Source organism: Stegodyphus dumicola, chromosome 7 (genome assembly GCF_044657685.1).
Source record: "Stegodyphus dumicola isolate Sdum_Otavi_A_Nest chromosome 7, ASM4465768v1".
Lineage (NCBI taxonomy): Eukaryota > Metazoa > Arthropoda > Arachnida > Araneae > Eresidae > Stegodyphus > Stegodyphus dumicola.
In genome coordinates, this window is record NC_140774.1 from 146005095 (window position 1) to 146025507 (window position 20413).

General features: G+C 32.4%; 1 protein-coding gene across 2 annotated transcripts in view; it reads left to right on the forward strand.

The window, feature by feature from the left end:
• The window catches only part of LOC118189561 (calcitonin gene-related peptide type 1 receptor-like), a 501544-nt gene that overhangs the window by 352086 nt on the left and 129045 nt on the right, over window positions 1-20413 (forward strand). For both annotated transcript variants that reach the window (XM_035360181.2, XM_035360189.2), the window contains exon 8: window positions 17657-17807. In XM_035360181.2, coding sequence (XP_035216072.1) covers window positions 17657-17807 — 151 coding nt within the window. The remainder of the gene's footprint in view (window positions 1-17656; window positions 17808-20413) is intronic.

Here is a 20413-nt window from a genome sequence, read left to right on the forward strand (position 1 = left end):
ATAATAATTGCATGAGCTTATTTTCACTGAACTATAAATTTTATGTTAAAATATGCATGTTAACCTTGACTTCTGTAAGTGGATATAGAAGAAAGTTGTTTTGTTGCGTTCTTTTTTTTGTTTCTATATAGCAAGTTATGTGGCAATTTATGTGTAATTTTTATTTTCCGTAAATTATTCCAAATTATTCGCATTTAATTTGCAATAATGTAAAAAATAATGTTTCGTTAATTATGAAGAGTAGCTAAATCAAGTTAAAATATTTTCATACTTATTTATTAAATGAATGTATTCATTTAATTCAAAAGGCTGTCTTTTGAATGTAATTTTAAGCGTGTAAATATTTTTCACATTAACATAAAATTTGTCTTTTAAATATCTCCATAAAAAGGATTCTGCTGCGTCATTTACCGCAATAAGTTTTCAATCATTGTTCTGTAAGAAGATCCGGAAATCGTTCCATCCTCATTCTCGAAGAAATATGAGCCGATAACTCTATTGGCCATAACACCGCACCAAATAGTACACTTGAATTAAAGTATTGCCGATATTTAAGCTGCGTCGTAACATTTGATCGTTGACAAGAATAGGAAAACTGGATAATTTTAACGCGTTGTTTTGTACTGTATGGTTCCATAATAAATTTCCAAGAATTCAATCATAACCTACAAAAGGAAAAACAAATAATATCAAAAAATGAAAACGTTATTTGCGTTTAACATTGGTAGGTCTTATTGGCCCACCCTATTAATAAAAACGTTTCTAGATTTGTATTAGGAGAACCCATTTAAGCAATGAAAACCACGGAGCATTTCGAAATAGTTTTCGTACTAATTGTTGTGAAAATGATGTTTATATTTATACGTAATAGTAAAACGTTATACATTAATATTATGCATTAATACTGTAATATCCACTCCTAGTGCCTTTTTCACCAACGTTTTTTGTTAATTTTACATTTATTTCGTTTTTACCACTTTTAAAGCATTATATATCTAGGATGATTAAGTTGGTTTTACGTTTCGTGTTCTTTGCAATTACATGTGGAAATTTGGTTTCTGTTACTTTTTGTTACTTAAAACAAATATAATATTACTGTTTAAAAAATGTTAAGTTTACTTAACTCAACAGTTTGAAAAAAAAGTATTTAAATGCAAATGTTTTTAAGTTTATAAAAAACAGACGGATCAGATGCACCTTTCGAGCACCGATTACTTTTTATAAAGAAATAATAGGAAAAAAAATTATATTAACTTCTGTTTGAATTACTTATTTAATTGTTCCTTTTTCATATTTTGTATTTCTGCAAACAGTTGAAGAAATCTTAAAAAATGTTCCAAACTAAATAACACGGCTCTTTGGACTTTTAAAAGTAAATATTTGAATAAATGTTCCATAAAAATTAATTTATCGGTTTATGTTACGTAACAGTAGTTTCGAATCATTTTTAAGTCATGTGGTAAGTACATGGGAAACTCTAACAAGTAAGTTAGGAGGAGGAGTTATCTAAAAACAACCTCGGCTGCGAATAAAATTAAGAAATGATTTAGCGATTGAAAAACTATATAATTTTGAATTTGTTTTTTAATTTGAGAAAAAGAGCATCAGCAGATGTTTTTCTTAATTAACTCCAAACGCGTTTTATTTGTATAGTGAATTTTAAATTCGCAGCATCAAATAAAATGAATATATTCAAATGAATTTCTGGGTAAATTTATCATTAGATTATTAATCGATATTTTTTATTATTAATACTAAGAAATAACTCCTTTTAAAACTATAATAAACGAGTAATTAAAAATACCATATATTAAATAATTTCACATAAACAATCCGTTTTTACTTGAGTAGAAATTTAATTGGTTCTGCGCTTAATTGCTATCAGGAAAGTAAATTATTTTTTATTATTAGCTTTTACTCAGACAACCGTATTGTACATATTCATCCATTTCCTTATTGTGAGAAAAAAGGAGCAAATTTTCATGAATGAAAGCATATAGAAGTGATGTAATATTATTTTGTTCTTTGTTAGAAAGAAAGAAATTGGAGTGATCATAAATATCAGATATATTTGTCAACATTTACAACAGAGAAGCAAATGTTGATTCAAGACGCAACTAAAATTTAAATGCGGTTTTCTTTTAAATTCATGTCTAAGTTATAACCAGAAGAAGGTTACCTTGATTTTTAAAAAAATGTTGAAGAGAATTTTTATGTAAATAAAAACCTTCATATGTCCATGACTGCAAATACAACAAACCATTAAGTTTCTTACATATAACAATGGTTCTGCACTTGCACAATTTTACAATGCTTCCTATATTAGATATTTTTTGCTAGAAAATTTCATTTATGCGCCATATGGTGATAATCAAAGAGGAGGTGACTCGGAATTTTGAAAATTAAAAATATAAACTTTTAGCTGCTACTATAAATTGCTAATTGAATCACTAAGTCACTTTCGTGTAAAATTACCTGGCATAAATAAATAACAAAATTATCATTAGGATCAAATATCTTTAATCCGTTAGTAACAGGCAAATACAGATACTTTTCTTCCTTATATCACTACATACCTAAGCAAAATTAGCAAGAAACAAAAATTTAGAATCTTTTTAAGTGAGCAAACTGAAAAAATCTGCTATCCAGGATTCGAACTCCGGACCTCTCGAGTACACATCACGCGTGCTTACAATTACACCACAAAGCTAAGTGGAAATGAGGGAGAAATCACTATACATACTCCCACGTTTAAAGAGCGACTGAAGATGAGGGGGCCCAATCGCCAAATTCTGAAAATTTCGCATTCATTCGCTTTTGGAAACTAAGTCATGAAATACTTGGATTAAAGTTGCCATTTCACGTACTTTCTTCACAATAAAATTCAGTGACAGGAATGGGGAATCGATGAATCACAGCTTGACCCAATTTTCTTGTTTTTAAGTTGTAAAAACCTCTTTTTTACCGCTGCGACAAAATTAAATTTCTTAGATATATTTTGATATTTTCTAATGACAAAGAATTATTTCAAAAATTGCTTGCCTGTTGAATAGTGGTTCCTACTCAGAGATAATTGTTACTTGCAAATATTATCAGAAACTGAAGGCGGAAGTAGAAGTCACTGCTTATGTTCTGTTAAAAGTCGGAAGAGAAGATGTAAATGTTATTTCACATGCGGATACTTCCGCAAAGTCTCCATAGCTTTTTACAACAATGAATTTTGGTGCACCGCCTTTGTTCACACTATATTTCAGCCGATTTAACGGATTACTACGGTTGTTAATGGCTCGGATATTATCCTGTCCTTATTGAATTTTAAAAAATTCGTTTTACCATCATTCAATAAGAAATTTTGAAATATGTTTTAAATCCATATCATCCAAACAATCACTGTAGTACAATTACTTTTATGGTGTTTATAGAAAAACAAAGTATGATCGTAAAACTGAAATGAAATTACCTTTACGGGTGACTGCATGGAAGTAAACTTCTCCAAATATCTTCGAAAACTATGCCGCCATTCTAATCCTGTTGACTCGAATGGGAATTCCGTGATCCCGTTTCATGCGCAAAACGCAGCAATGGAACAGATAGGAGAAAAGACTGTATTTCCCTGGAAAGAGCTTTATATTTCCAAAAAGATTTAACAATACATTTTCTTCTGTCCAATTTTGAAGTTGATGTTTACCCGGTTGTTTTATATGTTCCTCTACAAACGTGAAGGCGAACACAGAACGGCGAGATATATAGCGTCTGAAAATAATCTTGAAAAACGTTTGCTATCGCTCCTTTCCAAACGGTGTATATTCACTAGCTATTTACTAGGGATCATGCGAATTTCAAGTTTATTCTCAAAATAAAAAATCAAATGTGAATAATATATAAATTCCTTGTACGGCCTCGTGGCAACATGACGATAGAAAAGCTCCTTTTTGCACATTAACAGTTTTACTTTTTCCTCTTTTCATTTTAACGAATTTTTCTATTTTGCGGTTTTTCTTTTAAATCATCTAGTCTGCGGTGATCTTTTTAAAAGACATCTGAAAAAGAAATGCTATTAATGATGTTAGTAAAATGCCGATATTTATCCGTTTTACAAAGGCACGAAAACCGATACTTTTCTATAAAGGCGCTGTGATACCTGATGTTATCAAATATAGCAATTCCTTTTTTTAAAAAATCTTTCTGTGATGTAGCATTTTTTAAACTAACATCGATTATCAATAAATTTCCAGAAGAACTGCTTTTATTTCCTCCTTAAGTAGATTTTTATGTGGCGTAAGTATAAAAAAACTCATTTGAAGACTTAAGACATAAAAGTGATATAAGGAGTAATTCGTAAAAGTATAAAATGAATTTTATTTATTTTCAAAACACGGTAAAAAGTAAAATTCCAGAAAATACCAATATTTTTGCTTAGAATGTTGTTGTTGTTCTCTTTTTTTTTAAATCTGTAATTTTGCTTAGAATGTTATTGTTATTCTCTGTCTTTTTAATTTGTAATTTTGTGTTATAATAAATAATCTATAAATTGTTTGAAAATTTTGCGAAATATAACTTTTGTTTTTAAAGAAGTAAAGAATTTCAGTTTTTGCAGTAAACGGACCAGAAGATATAACTGCATGTCTAGCAAACACATAGATAAAAATTATTTCACTGCTTACTGCAAGCGCATTCAGTTACTCGAAGCAGTTAGTATTCAGCGAAATAGACGTTTATTGTTGAAATGTAGAGCAGGCTGTAGTGGGGGAAAGGCTGTTTGTCATCAAGTCAAACAAACATAATGTCCATCCCTTCATACAAGCTTGCAAATTTTTAACTATGAAAAAAAATTTTTTTTACCTGTTTGTTCTTAATACGGACATATCAAGGTACTTTGCCTTCACACTTACATCTTTCTTCCTGGGCAGCTATAACTGTCGTACCGTCCATGCTAAAATCCTATATCTCCGAAAGTGTTTCTTAAAAAAGCTTCCGAAATGAAGCTGCATTGAGTGCCGGTATCCAGGAGAGCGGTGAACGGGATATTGTTTACTAGAATTTCGATTTTAGGCAGAACTAAATTTTTCACAATGATGGTATTGAGATTGATGGTAGAGGGATTTTCTTATATCGGGTGAGAATTTCAATTCTTGTTGCTGATGCCCCGCCCAAGCAGGATAATGGTAGTGACGTGAACAGATTTGGCTGCCGAAACAGCTATATTTTCTATATTCGAGGAACTGGTTACCAACCCAGCAGATCTGAAGACCACAGCTCCGGGACCAAGTCGCCAAATCAGGCGCCATATATTAAATTAAGTATCTACAAATTAAACGGTTTACACAAATTACAAATGCACAGATTGAAAGCTGAAGAAGAGGTAAATGACACCATGAAATGTACGAATACTAAACATAAATGCAGGATGTGCAAGTTACGCAGAATATGCAAAGGTTACCAGGTAATACAAATACCAGATAGGCATATATAATATTCAAGATGCATAAATACATAAACACTGTTACTAATAATTACAAGTACAAATATAAAAAAGGTATTCAATTTAAGTTTTTCACATGAAATAGTGCTTGAAAGAACTTTTTCCTTTAAGTTTTGTGTTCAGAATTCCTAAAGACTGTGCTGAAAAACGTCGTCTGCTTTAGCCAACTGGCTAAAATCATTACTTTTTATCACGATTAACGTATATCACCCCTAGAAAATATGACAAATATTTTTTGTCTGTCCTTTCTACAGTATGAAATACAGTGGGCACGACGAAACGCTTCTTAAAAAATAATAGGCCTAATAGTTAGTCTACCTACAATTTATTTCTTTATCAGTCCCAAAGTCATTTTAATAGTAAAATGGCGCCGTGCTCAAACGTCTTTCAAAGCTATTACTTATATCTTAAAACTTCAATGAATTTTGTTTACTATATATTCTAATTCCCTAATTTTATCCTCTAATACTTTCGACAGTAATGCAAAATAAAAGCAATTGCTTCCAAAAACAACGTCCTTCCTTTGCAACAAGCCCCCCCCACAACATTGAAACGATTTGGATAACGCCCTAGACCAGGGGTTCTCAACCGATGGTACACTTACCACTGGTGGTACGGAACAGAAAAATAGGTGATACGCAAAGTATTTTTAAGTATTAAATACAAAAGTTAAAACCCCAACATCCTGATCGAGTTTTTTCTCTAACCTCGTAAATTTATGCGATCTGAGTTTTGTTCAAGAGTGGTGGTGGTAGTAGTACCTTGTAATGGTGGTACTAAAGGTTTTCAATTTTTGTTTAAATAGTACGCGTTATTCAAAAGGTTGAAAAACGCTGCCCTAGATACACAAACGGAAAGAATCTTTCATTCCAAGACATCTGTTTTTCTCTTCGCCGTTGTCTGCAACTTATCCACAATCACACTCCAAATTACTTGTCTTTCTTGTATTCAAATAGTTTTCTGAAGCCAGATTGCTACATAAATATCTGACTGCTCTGCAGATGACTATTCTGTATAGTAAATAATAATTCTGTATAGTACCACTTCATGTGAAGTAGCCTTTTTCTTTAAGTTTTGCATTCCAAATTCTTAAAGACTGTGCTAAGTTCAGAAACCTCGTCTGCTTTAGCAAACTGGTTAAAATCGTTGCTTATTGCTTGATTCTTTTTTATAGCTGATGATAAAAAAAGAATAAAGCAAACTGTTAAGCATTATAGCATTTCATCTGCAAAAATAGTATATGAAATTTATTTAAAAGGTTCTTCATAAGGCTTCTTTTTTCAATAGGCATACAGCCTGTAAAATGATTGAGTTATTTTTATGTACCTAGCCTAATTCTTGCACTGCTACAAATGCTTGTAGGAAGATGACGCATTTGAAATACTGTAATGACATAAATTCAAAAACGTGGCTTTATGTTTTTCTTGTTATTCATTTTATTGGTGAAATTTATATTTTGAATGGTTTTGATTAAATAATTATACTATGAAATTGCCTGACGGACATTTTTATTATTTAATATTATGATCTTATTGAATAATCACATTCCTCCGTTTCGCTGGATTTGTTGCTGCCAGTATTAATTTTAATATGAAAAAAATCAAATTTTTTAATGTTAAAATGCTGCACTGAAGGAAGAATGAATTTAAAGAAAAAAAACTAAAGTTAGGAACATACTTTAATGAATTTTATTGTGGTAAAAAAGGAATGTCAAATTAATTTAACTCGTCTTTTGAAAATTCTTCGAGTTAATTTTTCACCTCTGTTTTATTCATTTCTGCATCTGGAGTAGAAATGATCATATTTTAAACATCTAGCCCATTATTTTCTTTCTATAATAATACATACACCACTTTTAGAAGAATTCTTTTTCAATATGTCAGAGAAGTATTCCAATTAAGTTCAGAGATTAGAAGTTGGAAAGTACCAAGCGCTAAATCGATCTCCAAACTTCTTTTAAGCTAAATAACAAAATTTAGAGAAGTTTTCTTCTATTTACAACTCTTCTGCACTCGCGTAAATATTTTATTCCAATTAAAAGTGAAATGCACAGAAATTTTAAGCTGACAATACTAGTTTATTAGTTAATTTTAGGCGTTATTTCTTTGAGATCTGGGTGATTCCTTAGTCTTCCTTCAGTGTATGTATATTCATATCGATGAGGAAGAAAAGGCAAAGGTGAGACCTTTTTTTTTATATATATATATACCGTATTTTCCCTTTTTGTTACTAATTTTATCGGCCGAAGTTTTGAAAGGGAAAATTATGCAAATACATTAATTCCGGAGGACGTAGTTACAGTAAGAACATACTATAATGAAGGAAACGTAGTCGTAGATAAACTACAGTTAACTATCACAATGTTATTTCTTTAAAAGAAATCTACTTTCCAGTAAGAGTACCTGGTAATATTAACAATTACCTGGTATAGTATCTAATAAGATATCTTCATTTCATCTTCTCTGTAACTTAAATCCTGCTTGTTCTTATTGCTGTCTCTGTTACTCCTTAGACCTCAAATCATCCATAATCATTATAAAAGGTCAATGTCCAGCTGACTTATCACAATCTTAGACTTAATATCAGTTCACCTTTGGTACGGTGTGACTGGTTGGTTCTTGTATTAGCCAGGCATAAAAATCAATAGTTAGCAGGGAAAGATTTGACGTAGCCTCCGCAGGTATTTTGCGAAGGTTGGTCTTTCTTACAAGACAAAAACAATCGCTACGTAAACGAATGCATTTTAAAATTTAGACGAAATTTTTCTCTGAATGTACTGAAAACAGGGAAAATTATTCGAATATTTTTAAAATTTTCAGAACCTAGCGCTAAACAGTAAAGAGAAAATATCCGAAGGAATATGGTATTTTTAAAATTTGTATTGTTTCCGAGTAAAATCATCAAGAAAACATTGAGGATTTTCTGTCTAAATTTCTTGTTTAAATGTTCACGGGAAAAATATAAGAATAAATGAAATTTTATTGCATATATATATATATATATATATATATATATTATGATATTTATCACAGAGAAATATTATTGTATTCAGTTTGCGAAAAGTAGAGTCTATTGGGGAAATAAATATTTTCTTTTCATATGATTTATTTAACCATTAAACTTGTGTTTATAAAATTAAATGTGAAATAAAACTGTAATTTGAAAATTACAGATTAAATTAGCATTAAAGATTAGTGCAACATCTCGAAAAAGAGTTCACTATAAAATAATTTAAACATTATAATACATTATAATATATATATAAAATATGAAAATTCAAAATATTGTGCAAGTGTTTTGCGGCTTGATTTAAGCAGAGTTATTATTTACTATTATGAATTCATGAAAGTATTTTTGATATTGCGTAAACATTTAAATCCAAACAAAAAATATCTAATTTTCATAAGCTTAGACGTTTATAATTTTATTTCCTTTTTGAACTCAAAATTATACGCAAGGAAAAACACCAAAATATTAACCATCATATTGAAAATATTAATTAGTACTATTATTATGTGATAGAATTTTTTAAAAAATATTAATGGACTTTCAGTACACTTCAGAAGTTTCTACAAAACTTCATTACAAATATTAGATATAATTTTAACCCCAGGTATTAATGAACACCAAAAGTAGACTTCGAAATTTTCAAATCCACTGTAGAGTCAAAAGAAAAATGTGCAGTACCTTCGCCGGACTCACAAACCCTGGACCTCTTGAATAAGCGTCAAGTTTGTTTTCTAATTACACCATGAAAGAGCGGAAAAATACCTTGTGGACTCCCCCTTTTAAAGGGCGACTGAGGATTGTAGGACCCAATCGCCAAATATAATGGTGGTGACGAATTATCGTCCACTACCTTTTAGTTCGGGCGCCACTGTAGACTCGTTATTTTTTTTTTTTTTTAAGCAGGAGAAGTGAAAAATGTGCAGTGCCCTAGTCAGGACTCGAACACTTGACCTCTCGAATAAACATTGAATATGCTTCGAATTACGCCGCAAAGGTATGCGGTAAGCAGGGAAAAATACCTAATACCGCTATGTTACAGATCACGGCATGCTATATAATATGAGTTTTGCTGTTGATAAAGTTGAATATTCAGCTTCAAGATGACATTCCTGTCCAGGGAAAATGTAAACGTATGATTTATAAACTATACTTCCAGGGAATAAAGTTTCTGAATCATAATCTGATGGTGTTAAATATCTGAATATTACGGGGTTTAAACTTTTATGACTTTTAAAATCTTAACCCTTAAACTCACTAGGTGCCGGACAAAAACTCAAAATAAAGTAAATCATAAAATCATCATACACTGGTTATCATAAATTAAGGAAAAATCACAAAAATCCCGATTACTGAAAAAGTTACATGTAGAATTTTATGAAACTTATCCGCAATGTACAACACATAGTAAGGTATCAAATAACATAAAAATAAATTACCAGACAATTATGGTAGTATAGAAATTAGCACATGTATAAAATGAACAAATCGAAGGTGTCAGTTTGCTATAGGAAACGTACCTTCAATATGGAATATGGTCGCATCTAGAAGCAATACAGCACATACAGCGATGCGTGATGCTTTCAATTATGCGGTCTATCAGTTCCATAGGAAGCGAGAGCCATTGCTCTTGCAAAGCAGTTGCAAGCGCGGCAAGGGTCTGAGGGGGCGGATTGAGAGCAGTTAGACGTCTCTCTAAAGCATTCCAAACGTGCTCGATAGGATTCAAGACCGGAAATCGAGCTGGCCACTCCATGCGCATAATTGTTTCCGGTTGAAGATAATCATTTACGATGCCAGCCCTGTGTGATCTTGCGTTATCGTCCTGTAACAGGAAAGCGTCACCTATTGCCCCGGCACATGGGCGCACATAAGCATCAATTATGTCATCTCTATAAACCGGAGCATTCACGATTTCAGTTGGAAAGACATGGAGGTCTGTCTTTGTCCTGACTTGTATTATGCAGTATATTTATAATTGCAATTTCATTATGTACCAATTGCACATTGTATTATAATCGTCAGAGAATCTCAGTATTTGCTATCATATGTACTAATGCCTGGACGGTTGGGTGAGCGTTGTGTGGAGGGCGCTTTTGGTCAGTTTGACTGCCCTCTGGATAGTTCGAGCGTTGGGCCTCGGCTTTTGGTGCTGGGCGCAAATGTGGCTCCTACATATTGGCTCTAGACAGTGGTGGGCACGGTGCAATACCGATTAACCATTATGGTAAAGGGACAGTGCCCGTGCCCCCCGTTACCTCTACCTATCCTACTGAGCCCATATGTATATAGTTTATATCCTTTTCTTGTAGATGTAATTACTCCTTCTATGTACATCTTACCATGCTTTATTTGTAATGCTAATTACATATGTTAATGATGTTCTCTAAATAATGGTGGGCGTGGTTCTGTACTGATTAACCGCTATGGTAAAGGGACAGTGCCCACGTCCCCCGTCACTTATCACTTATCCTACTGAGCCGACGCCGTTCTCGCTCTGTATTCTGACTACCATTTGAAATAAAGATCACTTATTGCTGCTTGCTGTCTCTGTCTTTTTTCCAAATTTCATCACTTTCTGACCACTCCTTCTTGGTGCTGAATTTTCAATGTCGAGCAGTGTATTCAACCTATAGTTATGAGCACTTTCAGTATTAATTTCAATTAATGAAAGAAGCTTATACTGCGGTTTGTACGTATTTTTTAGCAGAATCTCTGTATTTATGTCTTTTTACAAATTACCTTTATGTAAATTAGATGAGTTACATTTTACAGATGAATAGTTTACATGAAATCATGAGAGGAATAAAAATACTTTATTGTTTTATTATTTTACAATCAATAACTTCATCAGTTTATTGATATATAATGAACACCCATCATCTGGAATATGACGTTCTTGCAAGCGATGATATCTTATTTCTATCATAAAGTCATCAAGTTATCGATTTTTATTAGAAGAATATTTGAGTAATTTTAATTCTTCGTTAATCCAAGAAATGTAAATGTTATTCTTATATCTGGGATTAATAAAATGTCATAGCGAAATTTAAGCATAATAAAGTTAATCTAAAACTTTCATGCATTCATAAAAACTGTAATAAAACTCAAATTTATTATCTGGAGCACACGGAACTATTCGAAACTATTCTAGGCTGTGAAAAGAATTTAGTTCACTAATGTATTACTAAGAATACTTCTTGCTCAGGAAGTCATTCCATTAAAATTACTTTTTGAGAAAAATTCTTCCTTTGAAGGCCGCCATAATATCTTTTGAATTCTTCGAATAATGAGAGAGTTTTCGTTTAGAAACACAGTAGTAATAATTTATCTTCCGAAAGTTAAAGAAACCGACTTTCCTTTGAGTTTGTTTGCTTCCGATAGTGCTATTTTTAGAAGATAAAATATTAGAGTAATAATTCTCAATGAAAGATTTTTTTTCTTCGTTTCAGTTCTTTAGAAAGAAGGAGTGAAAATAATTTTAGTTGAAACGCTGCAGGTTTCCTGTAAAGCATAATATATGTTTATTTCTTTACTATTACGGTACAAATAGAGGCATGATATATGGCGTTCGCAATTTGTATAAAAAACATATTCGTAGCACAATTATAAATAACCTATCGTAGAGTTTGTGATTTATGTCAGTTTGAGTACGTTGAACATGATAGTTAATAAATAAAGGTAACACACAAAACTTTAAAAAAAGCTCCTTTGGACGTAATTTAAAATCTTAAACCTTTCAGATTGTTAGTCCAAAGGGTCAATTTGCCCAGAAAGGACTATTAAATTCGTTTTGTCAGTTTGCATCGATTCACGATAAGCGTCTTTTTTGTTTGTTTGTTATAAAGAGGGCAGATATTTTTAAGTTAAATGTCTATTTAATGTAGACGTTGTACCGAAAATTAGTTAATAAGAATAAGTGTTGTATTTAATCCCTTCAGAAACTTAAATACATTTGGGTTAAAAACTAGAAGTGAGACTAAAATTTATAGCATGCATACAAATTGCAAGAAAGAAGTCGGGTGAAACATTTGATGAATTCGGATCTGGGATTATCTGGTTCACATACTTGTGAATGAATTTTGAAAATTTTCCGACTTTGAATACAAAACAGTATTGTTGAGTTTGATTAAAAATTAAGTACTTTAGTCTCTTTAGATTCTGCAGAGAATCCTTTGGACATACGCAAAACTGAAATCTTAGTTCTTTTCAACATTTCTTGTTTCGAACTCATCGAAGAATTTTTCGATAGTTTAGCGAATCATCACTCTTATTCGGCTTTGGCAACTTTCAAATTGTTTAATAAAATCTTTGTTAAACTTTAGAAAATTGTAAATCAGCTTAAGATATAACTTTAACATAGAAAATAGTAGAATCTGATGAAATGAATTCTATGAACTGATGACAAAGTTTTTTTAACGAATTGCTTCGACTGAAATATATGAAAACGATGCAATTAAAATGTGTAAATACTTATTTTAGAGAAAACATTTCATTTTGCAAAGGTTAACTGGGGAATCAATAGTTCTGCATGCGCTTTGCTTTCAGTCAGCATAGTAGACTAACAGCTAAATCTGGCAGCCGTTACAACTAAGTCACAGCTTGATGGCAGGCATTTGCCTTCATCTCTGTTATAAACTTTCTTTTGCCTCCATATTATCAGACAGCCTAGTTCATTAATTAATTGTCAAAAAATAAGCGGAACTATTTGCCGTACAAGACATATCTTCGAAGAAACCGTTTTGTAAGGGAAACTAGCTTGGGTTTACGTTTATTCTTGGAGAAAATCATGAAAACTCATGTAGCCGAGCTTGTTTACGAGTTACCGGACTTGGGAAAGACTACAGATTTTTACTTATTTTATGCACTGAACTATGGATGGGCATATCATATGCAGTCAGATTCACTAATTTATATTGTTATATTCTCTGTCTTAAAAGCAATTTCTTTTCCTACAGTAGGAAGAAATGAATATGCTTCTGTTAAGTAACAAAACTACATTCGAACTGTAATACAAGCAATAATGCAGTCATAAATTTATAAGGTATTTCTCCCGAATTCTTAGGATGTTTTCTCCAGTGTATGGTCAGCTCGCTCGGCGTGTATTCAAGAGGTCCGTGGTTCGATTCTCGCTGAGGGCATTGGTCATTTTTCACGTCTTTTGTTTCCAATATCTCTACAGTGACGCCCAAACTAAAAAAGGTGGTGGACGGTGATTCTCCACCACGAAGATTTGGCGATTGGGTCCCTAATCTTCAGTTGCTCTTTAAAAGGGAGAGTATATAAGGTATTTCTCCCGCCTTCTTAGCATATCTTCGTGGTATAGTGGTTAGCACGCTCGGCGCGTATTCGAGAGGTCCGTGATTCGCTTCCCGGCGAGCGCATTGCTCATTTTTTACGTTTTCTGCTTCGAAATAACCTAATGTCACTACAAATTGTTTAAATGACTGCTCAGCCCCATAATATCATCTTTAATGAAATACGATATGTATTAGCTTAATTAAAATTTTTCAGAATTAGAATATTATAGAAATTGTTATTAAAAAAATATATATTTATTTAAAGTCTAACATGAAATTAAAGGTATATGTATAGTTTTATCTTCCAAGTGTTCACTAGTTGGAAATTTTATAAAGTCAAGTAAGTTTATCTCTACAGAATGTATCAAAGCTCATATTATCACCCATTGCTTACGCGTGAATGATACTTACACATTTTGTTCCCTCCCTTGCTAAAGTAAACTCATTCCTAAGACAAGCAACGATCGACTCGCAAATATAAAAAATAATCTTGACATTTAACAGGAAACAAGTTCCTCTCTCTCTGTAAACAAACTTAAATCATATTTCTTGAATCTTTTACAAACGGTTGTGTTCGACAAAAAGTTATTGAAGCAGTTTTAAAAGTGGCTGATCTTATAAGCTTGTTATTTTGTCAGTAAGCCTTATGGGCAATTACAGAATCATTTAATATTTCTAATTGCTGTTTTTCATTTCTGAGTGTATGCTGAATATATTTAAATTAAAAATAAATAAAAAGAATGAGTGAAAGGGATTCAAATTCGAGAAACATTAAGATGGTACGATTTCTTAAAATTTCTTGAATCTAAATTGTTAAAGGTATCCTAATTCCTAGCAAATTTTTCATCCAAAATCTCTCTTCTTTATATAAGAATAGAATTGAGGACTAATGAAAAAATCTTACGTAAGTTAAGCTTAATTAACCGCCTAATTATATCTTTACAAAAAAATACCTTAGAGAAATGCTAAAGATGCTATAGCAACAAGAACCAGCGTAGCGTCCGTATAAATTTGCAGATATGATTTCGAAAAATAACTTCTTCATCTGCAGAAAAAAAAGGCCAAGTATAAACAAACAGGACCTCGTTTTTCCTTCCACGACGTCCTGACGACACATAAATATCTAACTTCATTTCCGCTGTGCATCCTAAAATTTCATCCGCATTTCAAATCTTCTTATCCCACTAAACAAGTGCCGACTCATGTTTTCCTTTCTTTTGGTGTTTGCTCTGACAAATAAGCTTTTGATTAAGAACTTATTTTCCTAAGAGCTACTGATCACAGTATTTTTCACATCAAATTATTGGCCAAGCAGTTAAAAAATTTTCATCTCAACACGATATATATATATGTGTGTGTGTGTGTGTGTGTGTGTGTAAGATAAAAATATGAAAACCAAAATTATATTTTAAACTATTTGTAACCCTTTAATTCTCCCTCTCTATTCTAAAAATCGTAAAAATTTCTCTGTGTTGCGTCATTTCTAGATAATTTCATCTTGCATAGTTTGCGCAACGTGACTCTTGGGAACTGAAACTTTTCTAACCTAAACCAAAACCTTTCTCTTAACAGACTGCCAGACTGTATAGATGCGCAGTTAGCTTGCCGGTCTGTTGGCGCTTGGACGCTTATTTCATTTTGCTTGTGCTTTATCTTACTACTAACAGCCGTTATTAAAAATGTGATATTCTATGTAAAGTTGTGGCCTGCGTGTTATTCCCATGATTATGTGGGATGAAAAATGTGCTTTCGAACTAGTTGTTGTGTGTTTCAGAAAACACACGGAATTGCATACAAATAAGTTGGCAATTTATCAGCTATATCTAAAAGTACGTAGTACGCATAAGTATGCAGATGAAGCTATTTCTTTTCTTCTGTTTTCAAACTTATTTATTTATATCCTTTTCACTATTATTTGATATTCTTTTCTAACTTTGACTGCTGATGGTAAATACTGATGTAAGCAAGTCATGATTATAAACATGATATATAAACTAGAAATAAGTTGCTTCTAGCCCCTGCAGTTTATAATGTCATGATCAATCTTTACATGTGAATAACAACGTACTGATAGATATAATGCAATTTCTGAAAATCAGTTATCACAAAAAATACGAATTTTCAAAACTGAGCTACTAAAGTTCCAGCACAATTGTACAGCAGTGCTCAAAAGCTTTCCCCCGCCGGGGGTCGACGTAGAGAACTCTGCGAAACTACTGGCTAGGATCTGTACCTAGGCAGTCTCGGCCACGGGGATAAAATTTATGAACTTGGTGGTTCTGAAGCCCCTGGGAAAGGACATTTATTGGCCGGCCTCGGGGACTGGCATGTCCTGATCGGTGTGGAACCGTAGCCGGAGGGCTTGGTTCCCCCCGGTTTGCTGGGTAACGGCCCGCTGCGACGGGCTCGCCCATGCGACTGGTAGGAGCTTTAGACGACCGGTGCTGCCTGGTGAATTCCAGATGGTGCGCTGCTCCTCTGGAGGGTAATAGTGGAGGTTGAACCTCCACGACGTGCCCAAAGGGGGAGTAGACCTGTAGTGTGATGTAGTTCACGGGCAGGGAAGCCTAAATTGTTGTTGTTGTAAATGTAAGCTTTGTAAATAATGTTTTAGTTCTAACTTAATTCTGATAGTAAACATTGATGTAAACAGGTCATGTTTATAAAAATGATTTGTAACGTGGGAACATCATGCCTGTTTCTAACGCAATATATAATGTTCTGAAACATGTTGCCTGTATCCACTACAATAGATAACAACTTGAAACATGCACTTGTTGAATGCACTTTATTGAATTAAAATTTTTAAATATTGAGACGTTTGTTTTTCAGTATAATTTGCCAAAAATAATATCTGAGTAATAGCTGACTTTTTAAAATATTTCCTTGAATGTTTTAAAATCAATATAAGTGTAGAGAGGAGGCTATTATTCAAAAAATTAACGTATATAAATATTAAACATATGAATGCTAAATTCTTTTCTGAGTTCAAATAAAAGTGCTTAAGATCCCTTAAAATTGCATCAATTGCGTTCGTATTTTAATGAAAGCTTCTGTTTCGTCCGAAGCTACTGATGCCTTCCATATTTTAAGTTCAAATGTTCAGTAGTGCTTAGTTTGCGATTCGATAGATTTAAATGATAAAAAAGGGAATATTCATGTATTTGAATCTCATTTCATTTCCAAAATTCTTCGGATTCGAGGATTCGATTATCCTACCCCTAAAGCCCCCTTATAGAAAACTAAGCGAATTTCTTACTTAGAATTAAGTAATTCGAAAATTTCATCATAATAAATTCCAAAATAAAGAACCTTTTTGTAATATCTTAAGTAAGTATACATGAACATCTTGAAATATGAACAATAAAATAAGGTTGTATATTAAAAGAAAAAGTCTAAGTATAAAGGGTATTTATAATATATTAGTATAAAGTATGTAAAGTACTTATAAGTATAAAGAGTATTTATACTTAGACTATTATAAGTTAAGTATCATTTAGCATCATATTTTTATTTATTAAATATATAAGTATCATATTTAAGAATTAGAGAAGTTAATTTAAGCATCAAATTAAGTATCATATTTAAGAAATTTAAGTATCATATATTTAAGTATCATATTTAAGAAAATATTTCTTTCTCATGGTAGATTTGGGAATTTGGAATTTTGCTGGGAAAAGCTTGGCCGCTTGGGTTAATTATTTGTACATATTTTATTCTTAAAGCTTTTCAGAATTCGGAGCAGACTTTTTTGTTCAGCTAGAAAAGCAAGCACGACAAGAAATTATAATAAAATATGCGAGTGAAATGCTTTTTAATCGGTAAGAATGAATGAATAATAAATTTAGTTTTTTATTTATTTTTGTAGGTTGGTTGCCGAGTGCTTTACATACTAACTAAATATTCCCGCATGACAACGTACATGTGGATGTTTTGCGAGGGTTTCTACCTTCACAAGCTCATAGCTGCAGCTTTCGCAGAGCAGAAATCTCTCTACATGTTTTATTTCATCGGCTGGGGTAAGCATGGAAGAGTTATTTGAAATTTTTATCTAGAATTTGATATGAATATGATACTACGTTGAAAAATTATTAGTCAGGTTACCTATCAGTTAGTTTTATTAGTGAATTATCTATCTATCAGTAAGTTTTGTACTAATTATTATGAATTAATTCTATATACGAGTAATGTTTCCAGAGTTAAAGGAATTTAGGTATAAATTACTTATTTTGTCATATTTCGGCAATTTTACAATGTAGTTTATCAACATAACTCTTATTTAGATGAATACACATATCCCAATAAAAAATTAATTTTTTAAACCGTCCTCAAACAACTTTCTTAGTGTCTCCTCAATACACCAATATATGGTTTGGTTAAATTCTAAAATTGATCACATCATAAATATGCGAAAATATTCCAGAACAAAAGCGTCGGAATTGAATACTCCTCTCGAATGTCGGACAATTTCTGAAGTTTTCACGAACTCTTTCCGAAAAAGAAAAGGATTGCTCTTCGCATCTCCCATAGTTGCAAGACAGTGCTACAAAATTGCTTTTGTATCAGTCAACCAATTGAACAGGTCTAAAGAACATTGCACAGGATAGCTGCATAAACATAATATCCATCTCTGGCGGATAGCGTTGACTGTAAGTTCTAGGAATTGAACTCAATTCTCAAAGTTCAATTTATAGAACTTTGGGAACAGCCTACGTATATTATTGAAAACATTGCCGCATTCTTTATATTTTTCAAATCATCGAAAACCGTTAGAATGATAGATGGACAAAATAAAAAGTACGGAAAAGAAGCAAAAACAGAGATAAGGTGTAAAGTTTAAATCAAACTTCCTACATAACATTGCACTTTATATTATTACTGTTATTTTAGAGTTATTAATGATAAGTTCAAAATAGTCTGAAGGGTATTTTTCTGCGTATTAGTCTTTGGTCTTCTACACTGCCATTGATCTTATAAAAAAACTTTCTATAACTTGACTTTAACATATCTAGTTTTGAAGCGTGAATTGGAGATTATGTCCTAAATAAATATTCAGGTTATATTATACTTTAATAAAAACTATCTTTCTTCTCTTTTCACAATCCTTCAAGCGTGTATACGAGCCAGTTTCCCTTAAAAAGTCCTCCACGAAGGCATCCCTCCCCTTAGGCAGATAGCCCTAGTGTGCTTTGCCATAATTAAATACACCAACACACCATCACAATCCTTCAAGATTCATGTTATTTATAATCCGCAAAGCAAATGAATTAATAAAGTATATTCAGAAATGAGAATACCTTATAAACATATGCCTTTGAACAATTAAAAATATGTGATACACAGAAATGCAGGCAATGAATGTGTATTCATTTTATTGAATAATGAATATATATTCGTTTTTATCCTTGAAGCTATATTTTGTTTAAATTCATTTTCATTTTATTATGTCGGAATGTATAATTTATTCATTGAGTAATTTTATATATTATGAAAATGATTAACTTATCGCATAAATTACTTTTAAATCTTTTGAGGTAGCGTTTAATAGTTTCTATTTCATTTATCAAAATGCCAGTTCTGACAAAACGTAGACGTTTTCTGACTTAGTTCTGCGACATATTCTCGTACAGAAATTGTATATTGTTAATAACGTGTGGAATCTTAAAATTCGTTACGTTTTACAAAAACAAGCAAGTTTTTCACTTTGAAATTTTTCTTTCACTTATAGATTCTCGCTCTCTTAGGAAACAAACTAACGAGCTCTAAAAAGAGTGTATGAGGAATAATCTCGTCTTAACACATCAGAAAAGTCATATGAAGGGTGTAAAGGGCTCTTTATTCAATCACATATTGTTGAAGAGATGGCCCCACTTGGGCTGACATAAAAGCAACACTTCTGGTTTAACGCAGACAGGTAATGTTCAACTTAAAATAAAATGTAATTAAACTAGCCTAATTGCTCATATTATAATTTAACTTGCAGTAAGGCTCTGACTCGTAAATGCTGGCGGAAAAAAGCCTAATGACTAGAGGCACACAACGCTGCAAAATCAAATCGCTAGTAGTTCAAAATAGCAACGGGGCCCTAAAGCAGGCATAGCACGCTCTAAAATCACTTTCAAAACCTTCACTCAAATAGCACTTTTTGCTCCCTCAATTTGAATACACACGCGCTATCTCATTAGGATTCTGGCAGGAAAGCGTGGGTGAATTTAAGACTGAAAGGTGGTGTGTTGAGTTATAGCAAAGCACACGAGGACTATCTGCCTAAGGGGAGAGATGCCTTCGTGGAGGACTTTCTAAGAGAAACTGGCTCGTATACACGGTACACATGGGGAAAACCACGAAAACACCCATGCAGCCAGCCCGTTCGCGGGATTCGAACCTCGGACCGAACTACCAGTGTTCAGCGACTTTACCGCTCGGCCGCTGGTGGGCAGACTGAAAGGAATGCTGCATTAACTAAAAATTAATTATCAGTCAAACTAAATAAATCTTCACATACTTATGAATTTCATACGTAATATCTCATCTATTTCGTAATACAAAACAGGATTTTCTGAGTTTCCCGCTCACTTGAATCTACGGAAGTTACAGTCTGCCGAACAGAAATTTGGGCATCGAA